At 41.2% G+C, this 21,533-nt stretch overlaps 1 protein-coding gene across 1 annotated transcript in view; it reads left to right on the forward strand.

Moving 5' to 3' along the window:
* Positions 1 to 12,792: 12,792 nt before the first annotated feature.
* KCNB2 (potassium voltage-gated channel subfamily B member 2) overlaps positions 12,793 to 21,533 on the forward strand; it is a 246,198-nt gene continuing 237,457 nt past the window's right edge. The window contains exon 1 of the mRNA XM_034763107.1: positions 12,793 to 13,469. Within this exon, the coding sequence (XP_034618998.1) occupies positions 12,891 to 13,469 (579 nt within the window). The 5' untranslated portion in view covers positions 12,793 to 12,890. The remainder of the gene's footprint in view (positions 13,470 to 21,533) is intronic.

Here is a 21,533-nt window from a genome sequence, read left to right on the forward strand (position 1 = left end):
CTGGGTGCCTAAAGTTAGGCCTGCAAATTTGCATTTAAGTGAATGCTTAAATGCCAAGTTTTCAGAGCTGCTGACTGCCACTGAAGTAAATGGGAGGTGTGGATGCATAGCACTTCTGTAAATTGGGCCATTATTATTCAGTAGGCCTAGATGTGGATTTATATGCTTAACTTTAGTGATGCAAGTTTTAAAATGTTGACCTCTGTATACAGGGCTTCATTTAAGGGGGCTTCACAGTTTTATTAAATATGTTTTGGTTTGATACATAGAAGGTGTTTTAGTGCATTAACTCATTCACCATGTCAACCTTAAAAGGACTTTCCTTTTAACATGTATTTATTTCAAAATGTGCTATAACAATGATATTGCATGGGGCTGTGCATATATGTCCATATTTGTTTTGGATTCCTAGGCCAACTTTTAGATCTCAAATATGAATAATTCAGATATCAGCTTTTCACAAGCCTGACACCTGCCTTTCCAAAACTCATGCAAGGCCCAGTTCTGGTAGGACTTAGTAAAATACAAAACAAATGTAAAAACTCCCTATGTTAGACTACAGTTCCCAGGAAGAAGTGCTCTCCTGCAGCCACCAAACAAATGATAGCCTGGATGTAGCACAGCTGAAGAAGGCAAGGGAGAATCTGGGGCAGATAGCAGGATATGATGGAAGTCTTGTAGGTCCACTTTTTTGAGGGTATCAACCAGAGAATTTGGGACACCTGGAAGTTCAAGGTGTTGGCTATTCCAGATTCAAGCTAGGGCATGGAAAGCCCCTGCTGATATTTGTTTATTTAATTTTTAGTTATAAAGGCTTTCCCATGATGAGACTTTGCTGCTGAGGCCTTTTGTAGATTTCTAACTATGTATGAAGGCACTCGTTAAAACTGAGGCACACAGATATTAATTGACTTGTCCAGGAAAGTCTTTGGCAGAGCCATAAATTGAACTCTGATCTCCCAGTTCAGTTCCTTACAAAGAAGACAATCTTTCCTCTGAATTTCAACTTACTGTAATTTTGGGATGCTCTGATTCAATGGTTAATTCCATCAATAAATTCAAGTTCTGATCTCAGATTCTGATACGTGACTTGGATTCATGGTTATGGTTTTAGATTTGCTTTTATTCAAAGATTAATACAAATCAGATAATCAGCTTTAATAATCTGCTTCCACTGCTTTGTAATCTCACAGAAAAATGCTTAGTTCCTTATTTTTTCAGTTTGTTGGTGGCAGCGATAATTGTTATGAAGCAGGGAAAGAGGGAGATTTATGAAGATAGTGTCTTCAAAAGGGTGCCACTGTTTTAGGCCTACCAATCTTGACAGCATCTCATGGAAGGAAAGTGCTGAATTAAAAATATCTCCCACAGTTTCAACGTGTTGTGATGACATTATGAAAACCCCAGTCAAACAGTAATTACAAAAATGGGATCTAATTTATTATTAATACTAATCAGAGTTTTCTTACAGTACGGCTCCGAGGCTTCACTCAAAACCAAGGCCCTGTAATGCTAGCTGCAGTAAAGATATATAGTAAGAGGATCTCAGATAATCAAATATTCAGTTCTGGATATATGAAAATAAAAAAAATTGCCCACAATTCAGCTCTGTTTCCCTGTGACAATTGACCCACACCACGATTTCCAGAGAAGGATGAATATACAATGAAATACACCACAATGTTTTCAGCAATTCAATAGTAAGTCAGCCCTTAACAACAGAACGCAAAAGTGAATAGAAAAATGGAGCCTCTGTGGAGAATTAGGCCCAAAACCAAAACCCTGTGAGACATGCTAACATGCTTGTGTTAGATTAGATGAAATGGAAATGTATTTTATAAAATGAGCAAGAATATGTTGGAATTGATTTTGCTAGGATCAGATAGCCAGCTAGTTGTCAAAAGCACAAACAATGAAGTATTAATAACGAGGAATGACCAGAGAACCAGAGTTAGCCTGCAACAAAATATCATTGTACATCTTTGCAAGGTTTGACTCAATGTGGTGACAGTATCTGAAGCCAGTCAGATTACAGTATATCAGATAAACTAAAAACCCAAAGATGGCACTAGAGCTGCTGTGCCACAGCCTCTACCAGCATTTTTACTACAGCACAAGAAATGAGCCAGAGGCCTGAAAAATCATAAAGAGCTGCGATAAAATATTTTCAGGCTGTGTGTGAGTGTGTGTGTGAGAGAGAAGGTAGGGATAAAGTAGCTTGCAGTATTTTTCAGTTGTGGCAGGTACCTGATAAGAAGACATGGCATTTCCATCACTTTTATGGTAATAGTTGAATATTCCAGGGAATCAAAAAACATCCCAAGTGGTTTAGTTTAGTGTCCAAGCTACCGTTGAGTGTCATCGTAGTGTCACACCAGGCACAGAAGCTAAGAGCTGATAAAGTTTCTCCTATTTTCACACAATTACAATGGAAGAGCTGAATTTGGGAAAATAAACTAGGCAAACAAAGCTCACACTTATTTAAAGTTCTCCAGGTCAACTTGAGCCTAGGGCTGACCTACCAATCTTTATTGGAGTTAAAATCCAATAAGTAATTACAAGTGCTATTGGGGATTCAGAAAATTTAAATAAGGCAAAACATTCAAGGACTTGTAGTTACCAGGTTTAGTGAACATTTTACCAATTACCTCTCTCTTTTGCTGTCTTCAGGCTGCTTAACTAACTAATTCTGTCCAGCCTGGTTTGTCTGTCTGAGGCTTAAAAAAATAAAATAATATATTAAGTGCTACTCATTGGGTAAGTTCAGCTCATCATCCATGCTCAACCCGAAGAGAACAAGGAACTTATCAAACTGACTTAAGTGCTTGGACAGGCTTGTTTATAGAAGTTCCAAACCCTTGTAAAGTGTTCCCTACAGCTGTCAGCTGCATACAGTCATAAACCTGGTCTGCAAGATGTTGGACAACTATTTTATTTTTCAAAACCGAGAAATATGTTTTAATAATTTAATAAATGTATGGAGTATCAAAGTTTAATTACTTTTCTTAAGTTTTCACATTTCTCTCTCTCTCTCGATCTGTTTGTTTGTGCGAGTGTCTGTGTTTTATGTGTGCAGCCTGGGACTTTAGTTAAGGTTGCCCAACACTTTCCGTTATCGGATCTCCTTCAGTTGCTTATAATTTTGTTGGTTTGGGCTGGAATTTTCCATGCTGGGTGTCTGCCTCAGGTTGATTTTTTTTTTTTTTTAAGTTTGAGCTAAAAGAGTTCAGCAACTTCAGAGATGAAATTAGGGGGGAAAATACTACTTGCCCATGCTTTAAAAAAAAATCTTGCAAGCATTTAATTGAGAAGCTCATCTCACCTCTATGATTTGGACAAGGAACTTGAAATGTGGAGGGTCAGCTTCATATCAGGGATTTGTCTTTTGCTGTTCTCATGAAACTATGCCCAAAATATCTTAGTTATATTCCTCTGAAGAATCTCAGTTTGCACATGCTCAGTAGAAGTTTGTTAGTTTGTACTAAACATGATCCATCTATGGGCTGAGCAGATGTAACAGGGTAGGAGGATGTTGAGGCAATATTATCTACAAGTTCATTACACTCCCCTTCTTTCTGTACCTGTACTTAGAGGCCAGGTACAGAACTTTCTTTTCAAAGTTAAACCTCAGGGTTATTGTATGAAAATCTTTCCTGTTCCCATACTGGGACTGTGATAAATTGGGGCTCTGTCTGTACAACTTATTGTGATGTTGTCATATGAAAAACTGCTGTATCATGAACACCTGTGCATATGTGGATCCACCATTGCTCACAGGTCTTGTAGCAGCTTTGCACCAGAAAGATACAAATAGAAGCTGTTTAGGACTTTAATAACACTATCAGAACTCAAACATCTGGGAACAAAGAGTTAGCTGGATCTCTAGAAATCCAATTTTAGCTGACCCTCCCCCCCCCACCCCGAAAGGAGAGGAGAAAGTAGGTACAGTAGAAACATACCAGGATAGAACAAAAGAGGAATGGGGTGTGGCAGGGGGGAGGAAGAGGAAATGTAGGACTAGAGAGAGCAAGGTGGGAGGGAGAGGTCACCCATCATGTAGCAGCCTCATGGGATAAGGGGTCCTGCATGCTTTCCTGAGTCCAAATGGCCCCAAGGACTCTGGACAACCCAAGGGTCTTGGACCCCAGCCAAAAGAATGCCATGAGACAGGGACATGCATTGAATGTTTATTGTCTTGTATGATCTGTACTCTCCTGTGCTTTGTATGATTAAGTAAATGAGGAGACTCTGAGCAAAGTGGCTCTCTCTATATGTTAACTGCTTCATAACTGTTGCATGCCCCTGAGAGTTACATTGTAAACCAGAAGCTTCACACCTTTTGGGCAGAGTTCTGGGACAGGGGTGTGTTTAAGTAACTGGGGTACCTTGGGGATCAGCACTGGTCCTGGAGGCCAAGGACAGTTGGGTTGAGGAGAAGGGGTAACAGACTGAGAGTCAGTGCCCAGGAAATGTTCCGGAGAGGCCAAAGGAGGTACCCGTACTTCAGCCTGTTGAAGCTTAGCACATCCCAGGACATCAGAGTACAGAAGCTTGGAATCCCCTGATGGCCGTCTTAGTGAAAGGCCAAAAGGGGTTCTTGCTAAGCTCTGTGACAGAGACAAAAAGTCAAAATCTCAAATTTTTGTGAACTGAACAAAGTCAGAACAGGTCAGTAAAAATGTTTTGGTTTGATACTGACCTTTTACATTTTTTTACTGTAAATCACCTTAAATTTCAAAACAAAAATCTTGTTTTGACCCAAAACTAGAACTTTTTGTTTGAAAAATGTTGAAATGAGACATCTCTACAGTTTCAAAACACCTTTTTTTAAACAATTTTCAGAACTAGAAATTTGTTGTAATGAATCTTTTCCACAAACAGTTTCGGTTTTGACAAATTGGCCTTTTCCAATGAAAAAAAATAATTCCAGCCTGCTCTAGTTAATAGATGCCAGTCCACCTCAAAGAGAGAGTACCATATACTTTCTTAGTGAAACCACCTTTGAGGGGGCATAGAAAGCAATGTAAGAAGTGTAAAACATTCTAAATACTATATGGAATATGAATAACTTTTCAACAAAAACCATTAGATAATAAAAACTACTGTGTTTCTTATACAGACTTCCCCACTTTGTTGCTCTTACATATATTTAAATATATGGTTTCAACAAAACATTTTATATTCTTTAGCGCACACACATAAACACATTCCCATCTGATCTTTTTTCAGAGATGATTTATCAGTCTTTATAGTGTGGCCTTCGTATGCAGTGTGTATCAGCTTGAGAAGAAAGGCAGCATTTCATTCAGAAGCCTTTCAGCAAACAGTCGGAGGTCTCCCCAGCTAGCAACATTCCTGCCCTTGGGTTAATGGCTGATTGGTCCTCACTTGCTGGTAAAACAGCAGACCATAGCCTCTATCCAAAGTGGTACAGGTATGGGGACCCAGCTCACACAGCAGACACATCTCTTGGTCCTGTGTGGACCACCTGCTGAACCCACAGGGCTGTCCGTCTTTAACTCATCTATTTATAACTTTTCCTCTCTGAGCTCTGATTGGCTCAGCTCTCAACTAGTGACTGTGCATGGGACTGTAAGTCTCCTTTCCCACAACGAAACCTTCCTTCACTGTTTCAGAAACAGCTACTGAGCATATCTAGTAACTGCCACATCCTGCTTCTGGATGTTTCGGGGCCTGTAGTTGAGTTGCTTTGCCCTGCACATGGGCAAAGTTAGAGTATTCCAACTAAAATCCATGTCTCCTCCACACTGTTTCTCTCCCTTTCTCTGGGCTAAACAAAGTCAAATGCTGCAGTATAAAGCATGTGGGTTACACAAATACATCTGTTAGTCTATAAGGTGCCACAGGACTCTTTGTTGCTGGGTTACACAAGACTTTCCCTGAATTGCTCCTTCGGGTAGCCGGGGACTGCTGTGGCACCAGAGCTGAGAGAAGGGAGATAGTCTCTCCTGAGTTCTCAGTGCTCTTCTTCCTGGTGTCCAGGCATCATGTGGAGGAGGAGGAAGCTGCTTGACTAGATTGCAGCGGGGTGAGAAATGGAAGGGAGGGTTTGCAGGAGCTAGACCAGAGGTGGGAAAACTATGGCCCGCAGGACACATCCGGCCTGTGGGACTGTCCTGCCTGGCCCTTGAGCTCCCGGCCGGGGAGGCTAGCCCCTGGCCCCTCCCCTGCAGCATCAGCTTGCCGTGCCGCAGTGCCTCTGGACGGGGGGGCTGCGAGCTCCTGCCAGGCAGCGCACCTTTGAGAGCCGTGTGTGTAGTGCTCCCTATAGGAATGTGCTACTTATGGTGTACTACTTACAGCTGCCAGTCCTGGTGCTCTGAGCGGCATGGTAAGGGGGCAGGGAGCGGGGGCGGTTGGATAGGCATGGGAGTCCCGGGGGGCCTATCAAGGGGCGGGGGTGTGGATAGGGGTGGGGGCAGTCAGAGGACAGGGAGAAGGGGGGGTTGGATAGGGGGTGGGGTCCTTGGGGGGTGGTGGTTAGGGGTGGGGGATCCCGGGAGGGGCGGTCAGGGGACAAGGAGCAGGGGGAGTTGGATGGGTCGGGAGTTCTGAGGGGGGCAGTCAGAGGGCTGGAAGTGGGAGGGGGCAGATAGGGGGCGGGGGCCAGGCTCTTTGGGGAGGCACAGCCTTCCCTACCCGGTCCTCATACAGTTTTGGAACCCCAGTGTGGCCCTCAGGCCAAAAAGTTTGCCCACCCCTGAGCTAGAGGGAAGGTAGGAGAAGAGATGTGGGAGGGAGCTGGAGGTTACATAGGTGCAGAAGAGGTAGGAAGGGAGGGAAGAGCCAGACAGTAGTGGGATTGATCAGAGCAGAGGCAAATAGGGGCTAGAAGTAGAGGAGAGAGAGTTGGGCTAGGAGCTGGATAGTAGTGGGGGATGGGGACAGAGACGGGTTTGGGACACAGAAGCAAAAGGGACTATAACCAATAGACAACACTCCACTCCAGAAATTGGAATTGAACCCTTTGTCTCCTCTGCTGTCAGCAAACAGCTATGAATCCCACTGCAATGTGCATGTTTCTTTTCCTTCTAGTGGCTTTTCCATGTAGAGAATAGTAGCCTACTATTGCTGTCACTTACTCTGTTAGAGATGTGTGGTGTTGTAGAGATGTGTGGTGTGGGTATAGAGGTCTGAACCCTGCTCTTGACCACCTTGAATCAGTATTGTTCCACATGAAATTCTGTTTGTTCAGTTTTGGGTTTTTTTGGTTTTTAAATTAGGAAAATATATCTAAAAACGGAACATTCAGGTTACAAAGTCAGGCACTTAAAAGTTAGGGAATGCCAGAATTAATGTTGGCTGTGCGCCCTTAATTCATCCCCCTTCTGCATACGCAGATGATGACACAGCCTTCAATTACACGATCATATGCTGCTTTATGCACTAGCTCGGGGGGATGAACCAGAGTTGTGTAGTGAAGGAGACTGTTGTCTGTAGGAGTCCCATTTGATTTGTTGCAGAAGTTGAAAGATGTGTATTGAATGAGGCAGGGACCTGCTGGAAGAGAATGGTGGTCTCATGGTTAAAGGAGTTGATCTGCTCTCTGGAGGAATTGGATTGATTTTGCTAGTGTTCCTATCTGAAGCTAGCCACTCATGATTGCAACTCAATTTGATTGGCGCTGTGCTTTGAACATATAAATTGCTAAATAGTGCTAAGTATTCCGAAAAAACAAGCCCTAATGATACGTCTACACTGCAAAAAAATCCCCGGCAGCAAGCCTCAGAGCCCTGGTCAGCTGACTCAGGCTTGCACAACGGGGCTAAAAATAGCAGTGCAGATGTTCTGCTGGGGCTGGCGCCTGGGCTCTGAGACCCACTCCAGCTTGAGCGGAAACAGCTACACTGCTATCTTTAGCCCTGTAGCACAAAATGTGTGAACCCAAGCTAATTGATCCAGGCTCTGAGACTCACTGCTGCGGGTTATTTTGTTCGTTTGTTGCAGTGTAGATGTACCCTCAGTGTCTCAAGTTGAGCATCCAAAGTTAGTGGATACTTTTGACCTTAACCTCTCTGGGCCTCAGTTCCCCAAGCGTAAAATGGGGTAATACCACCCCTCCCCCTCACACGGGTGTTGTGAAAATACATTCACTGATGTTTGTAAAGCACTTAGATGCTATAGTGAGAGGACCACAGAAATGCCCATGAGGAAATTAATAATTGTATAGTTAGGACATGGTTTGAATGGTGTGTATTAAAAAATGCCAGAGACCAAACACTGAATGAGGAGATGAAAAGAAATATTAAATAACTACCCAGTCACTGAATGAGGCAGGGCTTCTTTGCAAACTCTCCGCTTCCCCCCCGCAGTTCATGATTATGGAATTAAAAGCTGCAAGGGGGCTGAATGAAGGCTGCACAGGCATTTCCCAACTTTTGAGTGAGTTTGCAATCTTAACGTTGTTTGAATGTAGTGATGTTGGGTTTTTTGATGTAATATATGTACACACAAACATGCACACTATAAGGAAGGAAAATATATTCTATCGAAAGCTGCTTGTATTATATATTGTAGTTATTTTATTGTATCTTTTCTCTACTATTGCAATAGGATGCTAAGGATGTAATCACACCTTTTACTCTCAGGCCCAAGAGCAGTGTGTTGTAATTACACTGACCTATAAGACTCAAGCCAGTAAGCTAAATGCTAAAGAAAAATATTAAAATCCTTTTCAGGCTCTAAAATAATTTAAACTTGCAATATCCAAAGAGTTTGGTTGGAGGTAGCCAAGTTTATTTAAAGCTATTTAAATAATTTTAAAGGTAACCCTGATTATGTACTTCTGTTTCCTAACTTATGCTTAAAGATTTGTGGTTATTTTGTATGTGTTTTATTATGTGGGTTATAAAGGTGAAAATGTTACTCTCTTGAAGTGAAGACTATTGATTACATCTGTGTGATACAGAGAGATGCAAATACTCTCTTCTACCCTCTGTAAACAGTTTCACAGTAATAGAGATTTTTATAACATTATCTGAAAACAAAAAACAGCAAAAAAGCATGAAGAGGCTTATGTAACAGGCTCAAAATACTTTTTAAACATTTCTTAAAAGCTTTTACTTGCATGTGATGTGCAGCATGCAGTGTACAGCAATATAAAGAACGCAAATTAAAAATGATGCTTTGATTTTTGAAGAGGTTTTACTTTTCATCTTTTCACAACGCTGCACATTGTGACATGCTATTATGTGCAATAGCAATGCTTGAGTTTATTCTATAATATAGCGGACCCATTCCTCTGAACACTGAAGTTAATAGGAGTTTTACCATTGACTTCACTGTGAGCAGAATCAAACCCATTGCTGCTATTTTAGAAATTCTTGATAAATAAACATTTCCTGAAACTTGGAGATTCAACCAGTAATCATGGTGTCATAATAAAAAATGTTTTGTTTTGTCAGCTTTGGCCCAATGCTGGTGGCAGTATAATTTTGCATTGTTTAACAATGCCATGGCACAGCTGTGCTGCACAAATAGTAAAACAAATTTGTGCAGCAAAAATTTTTCTTTAAAAAAATAATAATTTTAACTCAAAAGCTAATAAGGGTCTGGTTAGCCTAACCATATTGGTTGACTGACTGATTTCTAGTGAGTTTTACTTAAAGTTGCTAAAACTAGGAAGCACAGTTTAACAAAAATAAATGAAAGGAAAGGGCTACACAATTTCCCTAAATTCTCTAGAATTTAATACAAATTAAACCAATGGACTTCTATAGAAATGACTCTATAAACCTACTGATTGAATTTAATAAAGAATATCATAACCTCTCTAAGTTTTTTTAAAATCTGTAGCAGGGATAAAGTTTCCTGTTAAATTCTATACAACAGCCTAAGAGACCTATACAGAAGTTAACATTGTCTATTAAGTTCTAAGGGATTTTTTCATAAGGGTTGAGACTGCTTTCTGCGATGATAAATATTCATGTATGTTATTGAAGTTGATAAATATCTATTTATCTCCACCTCTATGTTAAATAATAGATAAATACATCCTGGACCCCTGGACAAAACCTAAGTGAACAGGCCATGCACAGAGAATCTCTCCAGGGGTAGTTCAGTACAGAATCCTCTCTCAAGGTAAGGAACACCTGTTAGCTGCTGTTTGTCTGCTATGTGGAGACTTGCATGAGTGGACTGCGTAATTCTGAGAGCACAACTCTTACCCCTGCCAGTCCCAATACCCCATTTTGGTACTGTGCAGAGAGCCACCAGAGGGTGCAGATTGCAGGGTGTAGAAGCCTCCGTCGTCGTCCCCCCCCCCCCCCCCCCCCCGTGCTGCATATATGCGGCTAGTCCCCTCTGTGCTGCAGACTAGTATCATGGTAGTTCTGCTACATTTAGGGCTGCAGTGAGGTGGGTGAGAAGACAGGAGCTGGTCCAGTGGAAAAAAAAAGAGATGCACAGAGTGGAAACATCCAGCCTGAGGGCTTTGATTTGATATGACATTTATCTCCTCAAGTGAAGTTATCAGGTGTCTTTTTCATGAATGAAGATAAATGTTATAGGCTTAAGCCCTCATGTAAATAGGCATTGAGCAGCTTTGGGCTGCCTCCTCAGTGCGTTTACTCTAGGAGATCAGGAGGGAGTTTCATTGTGCAGTGTGGAATGTGAAACGGCAGAATCCTTTTGACTTTTAAATGATTTCAGCTACTAAGATATTTGTTTTTGACAGTAAGACAGTAAGTTCTACACAGAATAAAATGTAATCTTGTGTGTCTTTTTATACATGCATACAAATATAAATACATGTTTTTATGAGGTGAAATATTAGCTGAAAGGATGTAGACCCTTTCCTTTTCTTTCCCTGATATTGCTTGCATTGAAGGCAGGCAGTTCCAGTACATCACAGGATAGGGCCCAGACGTCTTGGAGTTTTTCCACCTGCTGAAGGAAGAAAGGAAATCTTTAAAAAATATAAATATAATAAAATCTCTAGGGATTTTTTACTTTAGCTTTTGTGTTGTAAACAGGATTAAATTCTTGTTCTTACATTTGTAATTAAACTGAAGTTATTTAGAATATAAGAACAGCCATACTGGGTCAGACCAAAGGTCCATTTAGTCCAGCATCCTGTCTTCCGACAGTGGCCAATGCCAGGTGCTTCAGAGGGAATGGACAGAACAGGTAATCATCAAGTGATCCAACCCCTGTTGCCCATTCCCTGCTTCCGGCAAACAGAGGCTATGGACAGGGCCAGCTCTGGCTTTCTGGCCGCCCCAAGCAAAAAAAAAACAACAAAAAATGCAGCGGCCAGAACAGCAAAGCAAAAAAAAAAAACAACAACCTGCGGCATGGCTGGAGCCAGGACTCCCTGCCCTGCAGATGTGCCCCAGGTAGCGGGGGGAGTGGGAGGAAGCGGTGGGAGAGAGACAAGGGGGGCGGCCATGGGGCCCCTCCCACCATGCCCCCTTCCGGGAGGGCTCCGCACCACTCCGCTCTGGGAGGGAAGGATGCGGGCTGCCCTGCTGGACTTCCGGCAAGGCACTCCCGTCCTCCACACCCCTGTCCAGTTCAGAAGAAGGGTCAGGCCGCAGGTAGGAAGACAAGTCTGTTCTCCAGTGGTGGAAAACAAGGATAGCTCTCACCTTCCCTATAAGAGGTCTTTCAGTCTATCTGTTATGTTCTTTTACAGACCCTGTCTATCTAGCCTTGGTTGAGTTTTTTTGGCCCCCTGACTAATCAGCATATTATCTAAACATAGTGTCTGGTAAATGAGCAAGAGATCATAGGGAAAACTATTCTTTGTGGGAGACTTGTACCACATTATGTGGGGACTACTTGTTTGATATTGGTATTTCCAACTGGGGGTGAAGGGAAGCTGCACTTGTTGAAGGATTCTGCAGCATTAGGCAGTGAATGAAGATGAGCTTGAGGATTATCAGAAACCTGAAGATGCTGGTTGCTGTAATTCATTGGGAATCATGTTCCTGCAGCAACTGAACAGGTAGGCAAAGTGGTGCAGAAGAAGGGGGTCTCTGACAAGATAGAGAGTGATATATATGCCTGCTGTTCCAATGTGCAACCCAAAATATAATGTAAATGGCTAGAACAGAGTCACGTGATGATGTTCAAACATCTGTAAGCCAGTCATTAGTTTCTAGCACTAGAAAACTTGACCAGTTATAATGGCAGTGGAGCTGAACTATTTTTAGTTACATGTCAAACCTTCCTTGGTCAATAAAAGATGCATGGCCAAGAAGTAATGTAATAAATCACATAATACCTAGAGCTGCACAGAGAAAGGTATTTCCGTTTCATGGAGGATTTTGATATTTTGAAATTTTGGCTTTGTTTCAATTCAGAGCAAAACCCCAGAATTTCAAAATGCCCTGCAACAAGGGACTGGAGCCACAGAACCCAGAGAGGTCTGCCTGGCAAAATACACCAGAGCTGTGGACCCTGGAAGCCGGGACTCCCCAGTGAGTGAGGTGAGCTAGTAGGAAACCAGGCAGAAACCCTCCATCAGAACCATCTTGGCAAACTATTTTGATTTTAGATGAATTGGCAAATTCTCACAAAAATGTTTCACTGGAATTTTTCTGACTATCTCTGAAAATACTTTCGGTATTCCCAACTATTTAAATAGAGGCATTGTTCCTACTACCACCAGAAGTACCACCCTTCTCAGTGAGCAACATTACTGCACTTGTCATTATATTCTGATGTGTATATGAGAGTGTAGAAAGGGAGGTATATAGTCACATAAGAAAAATGCTGTATGAATATGCAGTGTGTTGCAAGATTCCTTTTTCTTTTCTAGCTCCAGAAATGGGGAGACCTGTCTAAAGAGGATTCTACTTGAAAATTTGTATTCTCCAAGCTCATTCTCATAAAGACTTTGGTTTCACAGCTGCATCTGTTTCAGAATGGCAGAGAAGGCTCCACAAGCGATGAACAGGAAGTCTTCAAGGTCTACCCTTTCCCTCCCACCAGAACCAGTGGAGATCATTAGGAGCAAAACTTGCTCAAGGAGAGTTAAAATAAATGTAGGTGGGCTCAATCATGAAGTTCTATGGAGGACTTTGGACAGACTCCCAAGGACTCGATTAGGAAAGCTCAGAGACTGCAATACCCATGATTCTCTGCTGGAAGTGTGTGATGACTATAACCTGAATGAGAATGAATATTTCTTTGATCGACACCCAGGGGCTTTCACCTCCATTTTGAATTTCTACAGGACAGGGAAGCTACACATGATGGAAGAAATGTGTGCTCTCTCTTTTGGCCAAGAGCTTGATTTCTGGGGGATTGATGAAATATATTTAGAATCTTGCTGCCAGGCAAGGTATCATCAGAAGAAAGAACAAATGAATGAGGAATTGAGGAGAGAGGCAGAGACAATGCGTGAGAGAGAAGGGGAAGAGTTTGATAATACTTGTTGCCCAGAGAAAAGGAAGAAACTCTGGGACTTGCTAGAGAAACCCAACTCATCCGTGGCTGCAAAGGTAGGGTAAATGACATGCTTAATACAAAAGCACTAGAAAATTAAAAGTACATGACCTGTTTATCTGAAATGCATCAATGACTTTCACTCAAAATGTTTAATATAGAGAAAAACAAGGGTACATGTGATCATGTGAATACACCTGATTAAATGTCTGCTCCAAAGCCCATTGAAATCAATGGAAAACCTCCCATTGACTTCAGTAAGCTTTGAATCAGGCTGAAACACTATAAATATAAACTATAAACCTTCAGAGTTGTTGTATATAAACACAAACACGCACACGTAATGGTATACTGCATGTATGTCTAATCTTTGCCGAGTATAAGTATGAAACACTAGTAGCTTCCTTGCTTATAAAATCATTTTATTTGATTATAAAGAAATGTTTTCTACAACTTCCGAGTGTTCATACTGTTTCCATTAGGGGCATTGTATAGATTTAAAATGGCTGTCTCTCAATTCATTAATTAAGGACATCTAATAAGTGGCATCAGCTTGACCGTCAGGAGAGTGGTACCAGCAGCCAGAGGGTTGCTTTGTATCTGGCAAATATCACAGCGATATTATCTCTGATAAAAAAACCTTTGAAACCCAGAATGAGTTCTGTATGAATATATAGAATATGCAGAGATAAGGAATCAGATTGTTTCATTAGACTATGTCTCAATCCTCCTGGCTTTATCCAGGCAAAGTAGGCAAATGTACTCCTGATATCAAGGGGAAGTTTACCTTTGTTAAGAAGGCAGGATTGGACTGGAAGGGCCAGATTCTGGTACTGTTACTTACAATAGAAAGCACTTGAGGAGTCCCATTGACTTCAGTGGGACTATTCATGGCATAAGGTACTACTCAACATGAGCAAGACCATCAAAATCTGGCCCTAAATTAATAGCACTTAAACTATACACAAAGGCTTAGTGTACACGTATTGCTTAACTCTGGCTATTCTTTGCCCTCTCACTTGTGGGGTACTAGGTGTCAGTCCTATATTAATAACTTTAAAATATGAAAGTTTATGCAAATTTAAAGCATGGCAACATTTCCATGAATTGGTTAATAATCATTTCGTAATAGTTAGACTTTTTAAAAAGCATATTATTTCTTGTTTTAATTTTTCACCATGGGCTGTATAATTGGATTGAGACTGGACAAAATGTTCTTTAAAGAGTCAAGGCCTGGTGTATAAAGATTTGTAACTAGAGTAAACAGCTGACAGTGAAAAACGAGGGTGTTCTAAAGAATGTTTTAGAAAATACATGCAAATGGGTTTTCTACTTCTGAGAGTAGAGTATTCCGGGCCATATGTTCCTCTCCATTAGGAGGAGCAGAGGGAAGCAGATGGGCATAAGCTGTACCAAAAAAGTCTTGAGGAAGCCATGTTACACAGTGGCATGGTATAGAGGTCATCAGGCTTCCTGCTGCACTTCTGTGATATAGCTGCTATGCAGCCTGCTGGACAGGGCTGAGTCAGTCCCTCAATGCTGCATATTTTCTTTGCAGTGCGGTTAAGTAAGCATGACCTCCCCCTAACCACCAGAAATATGAGTGCTCTTGTGGAGGGGAGAGAGAATGGCAGCACAGCAACAGAGCCAGCATTGCTGCCAGTGGTAGGGAGTGAGAGAGAGAGCCAAAGCGCCATAGAACCATATTAGATACGCACATGATGATGGAGGCTGTTGGGTTTGAACTCAGAGATCATTGGCTTACCTGTAGCTCCCTGGCCATGCCTGCTGCCAGAATAATTTTATACTGCTACCGTATGCTTCCCAACAGCTGGACAGTTTTGAGAGGGGAAACGGCATGGATGTTTTCTTGTAGGTTCTGCTCTGTGTTTTCTCATGTCAGAGAGGTGGCTATGGCCCATAGTACTTAATATCCATGAGTCATGCTTCTGCCAGAATATACTGTAAACTAGAAAGCAAGACAATAATGCTGAGCAGATATGGCAAAAGTGAAACCCCAGGTCCTTTCTTCAGTCTATTAGAATGTGTTTTGTTTGGTTTTGCTCTTGATCGTTCTTTTACTTGGTGGTTAATTGTGTGTACATAGAGGGCGTGGGATTTTCATCAATACTCAACATTAGTCTAATTCTGCTCCCATTGAATTCAATAGCAAAACCCTCATTGACCTACATGAGTGGGAACAGCATTAGGCAAACGCTGAGCACTTCTGAAAACCCTGAACAAAGTGTTTATTGACAGCATACTTTACCACTGGTTTGGCCTATTTTGAAGGGCCTGGCAATATATTTGATTTAGGTAAAAAGTGGTACCCACAGTATTAATACCCTGTACAGGCAAGTTTTGAAAATCAAGGTGATTTATTGTTTTTACCTAGTAGGGCTCATATTTGTTTATTTTGCACCTCTTGATTTCCCCCCTCATCTGGCTGAACATGACTCACAGAACATATAGTTTTATTCTATTTGGTTGCAATGAAATGCATAATGTGCTTGTGTGTATGCTGCTATGTGAAGCCTATTTGCCTAATTTAAATTGCCTTCTATATGACTTATTGCCCATTTTGTGTGATTCTTGGTTGGTAACTTGAACTAAAGCATATTATACAGTTGGAGTTGCCTTTCAGTTGTCCTCAGCTAGTGAATACATTATATGTAAATATTCAGTGGGTCAAAATCTGATCAATTACTCCCATGGAAGTTGTGGTTGAATAATGTAAATGAGAGCAGAAATTGTCCCAATGGGCCTAGGCCAGGGGTTCCAAACTTGGTTCGCGGCTTGTTCAGGGTAAGCCTCTGGCGGACCGCGAGATGCTTTATTTACCTGAGCGTCTGCAGGTACGGTGCGGGCTGGGCCACTGCTTCCCGCAGCTCCCATTGGCCAGGAACAGCGAACTGCAGCCACTGGGAGCTGCGAGCGGTTGTACCTGTGGACGTTCAGATAAACAAAGCGTCTCGCGGCCTGCCAGGGGCTTACCCTGAACAAGCCGCGAACCAAGTTTGGGAACCCCTGGCCTAGTCTAATGGAGAAGGTTCAGAGAAGAGCCACGAGAATGATGGCTTATAGCAGAGGTTCTCAAACTGGGGGTCAGGACCCCTCAGGGTGTTGCGAGGTTCTTACATGGAGGGACCGTGAGCTGTCAGCCTCCATCCCAAACCCCGCTTTGACTCCAGCATTTATAATGGTGTTAAATATATTAAAAAGTGTTTTTAATTTATAAGGGGAGGGGTTTCGCACTCAGAAGCTTGCTATGTGAAAGGGGTCACCAGTACAACAGTTTGAGAACCACTGGCTTATAGTAATAGACTCAAGGAGCTCAGTTTATTTGGCTTAACAAAGAGAAGGTTAATGCGTGTCTTGGTTAGATTCCATAAATAGCTACATATTTGATCATGGGCTCTTCAGTCTAACAGAGAAAGGTATAACATGATCCAGTGGCTGGAAGACAAATTCAGACTGAAAATAAGGCATACATTTTTAACAGTGAGGGTAATTAACTATTGGAATGATTTACCAAGGGTTGTGGTGGATTCTCCATTACTGACAGTTTTTAAATCAAGATTATCTTATGGAGATGGGGAATCTCCATCTTTAAAGGTTTTTAAGAACAGGTTAGACAAACACCTGGTCTAGATAATACTTAGTCCTCACAGCAGGGGACTGGATTAGATGACTTATTGAGATCCCTTCCAGCCTACATTTCTATGATTCTATGATTCATTTCTATGACTGCATGTTTTTCTAAAAAATCTGCTCTAGGAATTATTTGGGGGAGTTGTCTCACCTGTGTTATAGAGGAGGTCAGACAAGATGATCAAAATGGTCCCTTCTGGCCTTGGAGTCTATGAAACGTTAGAAAATGAAGAACTAGCCTCATATAAACCAAGATATACTGAAATTGGTATACATTATGTGCTTTAATACAATATGCTGTTGATTGGATACCATATTAGGATATATGGCATGATCCTCATCTAAGGTAAAAAATTCAAATTTCAGCACTTTGTTTTAATGGGCAGCATGTTTAAAACAAATAAAAGGAAGTTCTTCTGCACAAGGAGGTTGTGAAGGATAGGACTATAACAGGGTTTAAAAGAGAACTAGATAAATTCATGGAGGTTAAGTCCATTAATAGCTATTAGCCAGGATGGGTAAGGAATGGTGTCCCTAGCCTCTGTTTGTCAGAGGGTGGAGATGGATGGCAGGAGAGAGATCACTTGATCATTACTTGTTAGGGTCACTCCCTCTGGGGCACCTGGAATTGGCCACTGTTGGTAGACTGGATACTGGGCTGGATGGACCTTTGGTCTGACCCAGTATGGCCGTTCTTATGTTCTTACGTTTAAAGTGTAATTACATATTCACGCAGCAAATTATTAATTTTTCCTGAAACAAGGGGCAAGAAGCTGTACTGGATAAACTCATTCCCTCTGTAGAAGGAAAATAGAAAAATTATTGTCTTTGTTGATCCAGTATCACTACAACAGCATGTTGCATCGCTATCTAGTTATATGTTTAGGCTCCAAGCCCCCAGACTGGACATGTCATTGAGATGACTTGCTGAATTCCCAGGGAAAAGGGGCTAGTTCAGCCATGCCTAGGACATTGTCTGCCAGCCAGTCAGAACAGCATTGGTGTCAGCTTGGCAAAGGACAGCTTGTCTGTCTTCTTGTTCAGAGGTGAAGTTTCTCTTTGTAAGGGAAACAATTAAGGGATTTTTAGAATGGAAAATCAAGAACAACATATGGAAATATCATTCAGCATAAACCTAAAACATATTGTTAGTTTGCTATCTTTCAAAGAAATATGAAAAAGAATATCATATTCATTTAATCTACCAATATCTGCATCCTCATTCAGATACTTCATTGCACCTTAGCAGTTGACATGAACAGATTGTTGTTGAATCTATTTCTTACACAGTGTGGGATAAACACTGAGGACTCAGTTTGGCTTTTTGGGTGTTTTTTGCCAGTTATCAAACATAATAAAATCCCTATGGGTTTGATCCAAAGCCTATTGAAATTAAAGGGAGTCTTTACATTGAATTCAATGGGCTTTTGATCAGGCATTATGGGAAAATCACACCCATTAATTTTCCATGTCTTTGGAATGAAAATGGATGTTATGTGAAACATTTATACAAATTCCTTTGCACGTCATATATTAACCCCTTGTTTGCCAAGCAGAGTGTTAGCCCAGTGGCCAAGCCACGTTAATGCTGCACTATTGATTTTCAGAGTGTAGAGTTGAAGAATGAATAATATATGCTGCTTAGCTAGTTGTACACAGTGCAATGGCGAGTTATTATGCAAGAAAAATAGTGTATTATCAAATGGATGTTTCTATTACAAATTTCAGAGCTATCATGAGAATGGAAGAAGATACATTTCTTTACATTTACATCTTGAGTTATGCAGCCCAGACAAAATGTCTTTGCGTCCTCTGTTTTTATGTTAGGCTTAGGGTGTATAATGCTCTAGGTCAGCATGGTTACACCAATAACAATAATGCAATATCCACAAGACCCTATATTAAGGCTCTTTTTGCCCCCAGTCCTCAAAAGCTGTGTTATTCCTGTGTGCTCTCTTGTCTAATTACAGACCTAGGATGAAGGAGACAGGGAAATGAGGTTCTTCCTCCTTCTTAAAAGGATAGGCACCGCTTCTGTACTAATATTTATTCCTGAATTTTCACAAGAGTTTGGTTACCTCAGTACCTGACAGCTTGTGTTGAAAATGAGTGTCTTAATAACTGTTGGTCTGATTTTATTGATGATCCATAGATGGACTTACTATTGACCTCTAATTCCCACTGAGTTCATTGGGAATTCTGTCATGAAGTGGCTACAGAATCGTCCCCCATGCCTTTATCTGAATGCACTGCTGTTACGTCTTTGTCCTCATTCCCAGTACCACTGCCTTTAAGACACAATACCTCCAAAAATGAAGTTATGGCAAAGCAGATCCATGATGCAGCAGATCTGTTTGGGAGATTGGATGGATGCTCATGGATTATAGGCATTTTACCACCAGTTCATCCTTTATTTCAATCAGGACATTTTCCATCTTCACTTATAAGCAAATCTCATTTTCTGTGCAAATCTTTAATGGCAGCCAATGTGACTGTAAAACAAAGAGATTATATTTTATCCTTGTCATTAAAATTTAATAACTAAAGTATTTTAAAGTCTTGAAAGCTAAGTGCGTTTATTGCTATGCCAATATATATCATATCAAGGAACACAACGAATTGGTAGTAGTTAATTGATTTTGTTTTAAAAGCTTGTATATGCTGACTACTGAGTTGGTCATTAAAAGATTATTTACCTTCTGAAGTTTGCGCATGAAGTATCATGTAACTCATGATTCAGCATTTTTTGATCAGCATAAATATCAAGAAAAACAGGGCTGCCATTTGATCTGTCCTGTTTTGGCGTTTTAATACTTTCCGTTACATAAGGGTTCCTTCAGGTCATGTGATGTTGTCTATGGTACTGTAAGTTCTTTCTGAGAAACAGAACTTGCTAACTGTTGATATTGGAATAACACAAATATAATGTCTTTTGAAAGTAACCTGTTGGGTATCAACAGTTAACTTTTAGTAATTCTGGTGTTTCAAGTATGAAAGCTATTCTGGGGCAGAGCTACAGTGAGCCAAATCCAGATAATCTATCACTGACTTCAAACAGCCGCACCAGGGAATATCTCCATTCATTAAATGTGCAGGGGAAAAGGATCTTTCACATCACGAGCAATGAAAACTGACTTCACTGACTCTCCAGTCCTTGTTTATTAGCTCTCTCACAAGAAAACCATACTTCTGCTGGACAGGAAAATGCAAAGGGCTTGATTGTGAAAAAAAAGGAATACCTAGAAAAAAAGGAACAGGTTAATATGTTCTACATACTTTGTGTTAAACTTTGGCCGGTGGTATTTTCCTGTGCGAGGAAAGGAAAGTGGGGGGGAAATGCCTAGAGAGCTTTTTCTCTCACCGTTCACACAGGCAAACAGGAGCTTTCGGTAGTGCAGTGGATTACACAGATTCACCATTGGATGCAGCTCATTCCATAAAGCAGGATACCTCTTGTGTTGGTTTCATGAAAGAGCAAGACACTTATTCCATACTAGCCACCTCTGCTAAGGGCAGGATTTAGCCCTGTATTGTTTGCTTTGCCACCATTCTTCTTCTTCTATTTCTGACAGTTGTACTGACAAATTACAGATAGCCCAGCAGTGCTCTGTACCTCTGGATCACACTGTTTTCCAGTTAGGATTGTAGCATTTTACAGAATATGGCATGCCCCTCAGTCAACTCCAAGGCATATCACAAGTTGGCTTTTCAGGTCTGACATGTTACCTAAATTGTGTCATGCCTCAGTGGAAAAAACAGAGTGTTATGCCTTTCACTTCAACAGGAGGAAGGTCACATGTCCCAAAAGGCTGCAGACCCCTTGCATATTTTTATAAGCAGTTGTCATTGTGTTGTGTTCTCTCAGGCATGATGTTTGAAAACAGTTAAGTAACATTAAGACTTATATTAACAAATAGCAATGAATTATATACAGGTGATATTTTAATTGAAGATTATCAATACTACATCTATCACATATCAAGTATCGGGGGTAGCCGTGTTAGTCTGTATCTACAAAAACAACAAGGAGTCTGGTGGCACCTTAAAGACTATGACCAAATAGATCTGTTAGTCTTTAAGGTGCCACCAGACTCCTTGGTGTTTTTACATCTATCACAGATGACGAACTACACAGAGTATATAGCTGAATGTACTCCACATGCAGATTCGGCGCTCAGAGCATAACAAATCCATATGATGTCCCTGAGTGCTGGCTTTTGCATTTGGCTCTCTGATTTGTGTATAAGATGGGTGATAGCACAAGAGGGCAGATGGCTCCTAAATGACTATGCAGCTAAAGAGGTTCCTGTGTGTTGCTTCTTCCAGCAAGAAAATGACATTTGTCCTGACACACGTTGGACTCACGTGTGCTCTTTTTTTTATGGGAGTATGTGAATATCTAATGCCTAGTGCTGAGCCCTGGAAGCACTCAACTCTCCAGACATTTGAGGACAGGCATGTGAGGCTTT

This window comes from Trachemys scripta, chromosome 2 (genome assembly GCF_013100865.1).
Source record: "Trachemys scripta elegans isolate TJP31775 chromosome 2, CAS_Tse_1.0, whole genome shotgun sequence".
Lineage (NCBI taxonomy): Eukaryota > Metazoa > Chordata > Testudines > Emydidae > Trachemys > Trachemys scripta.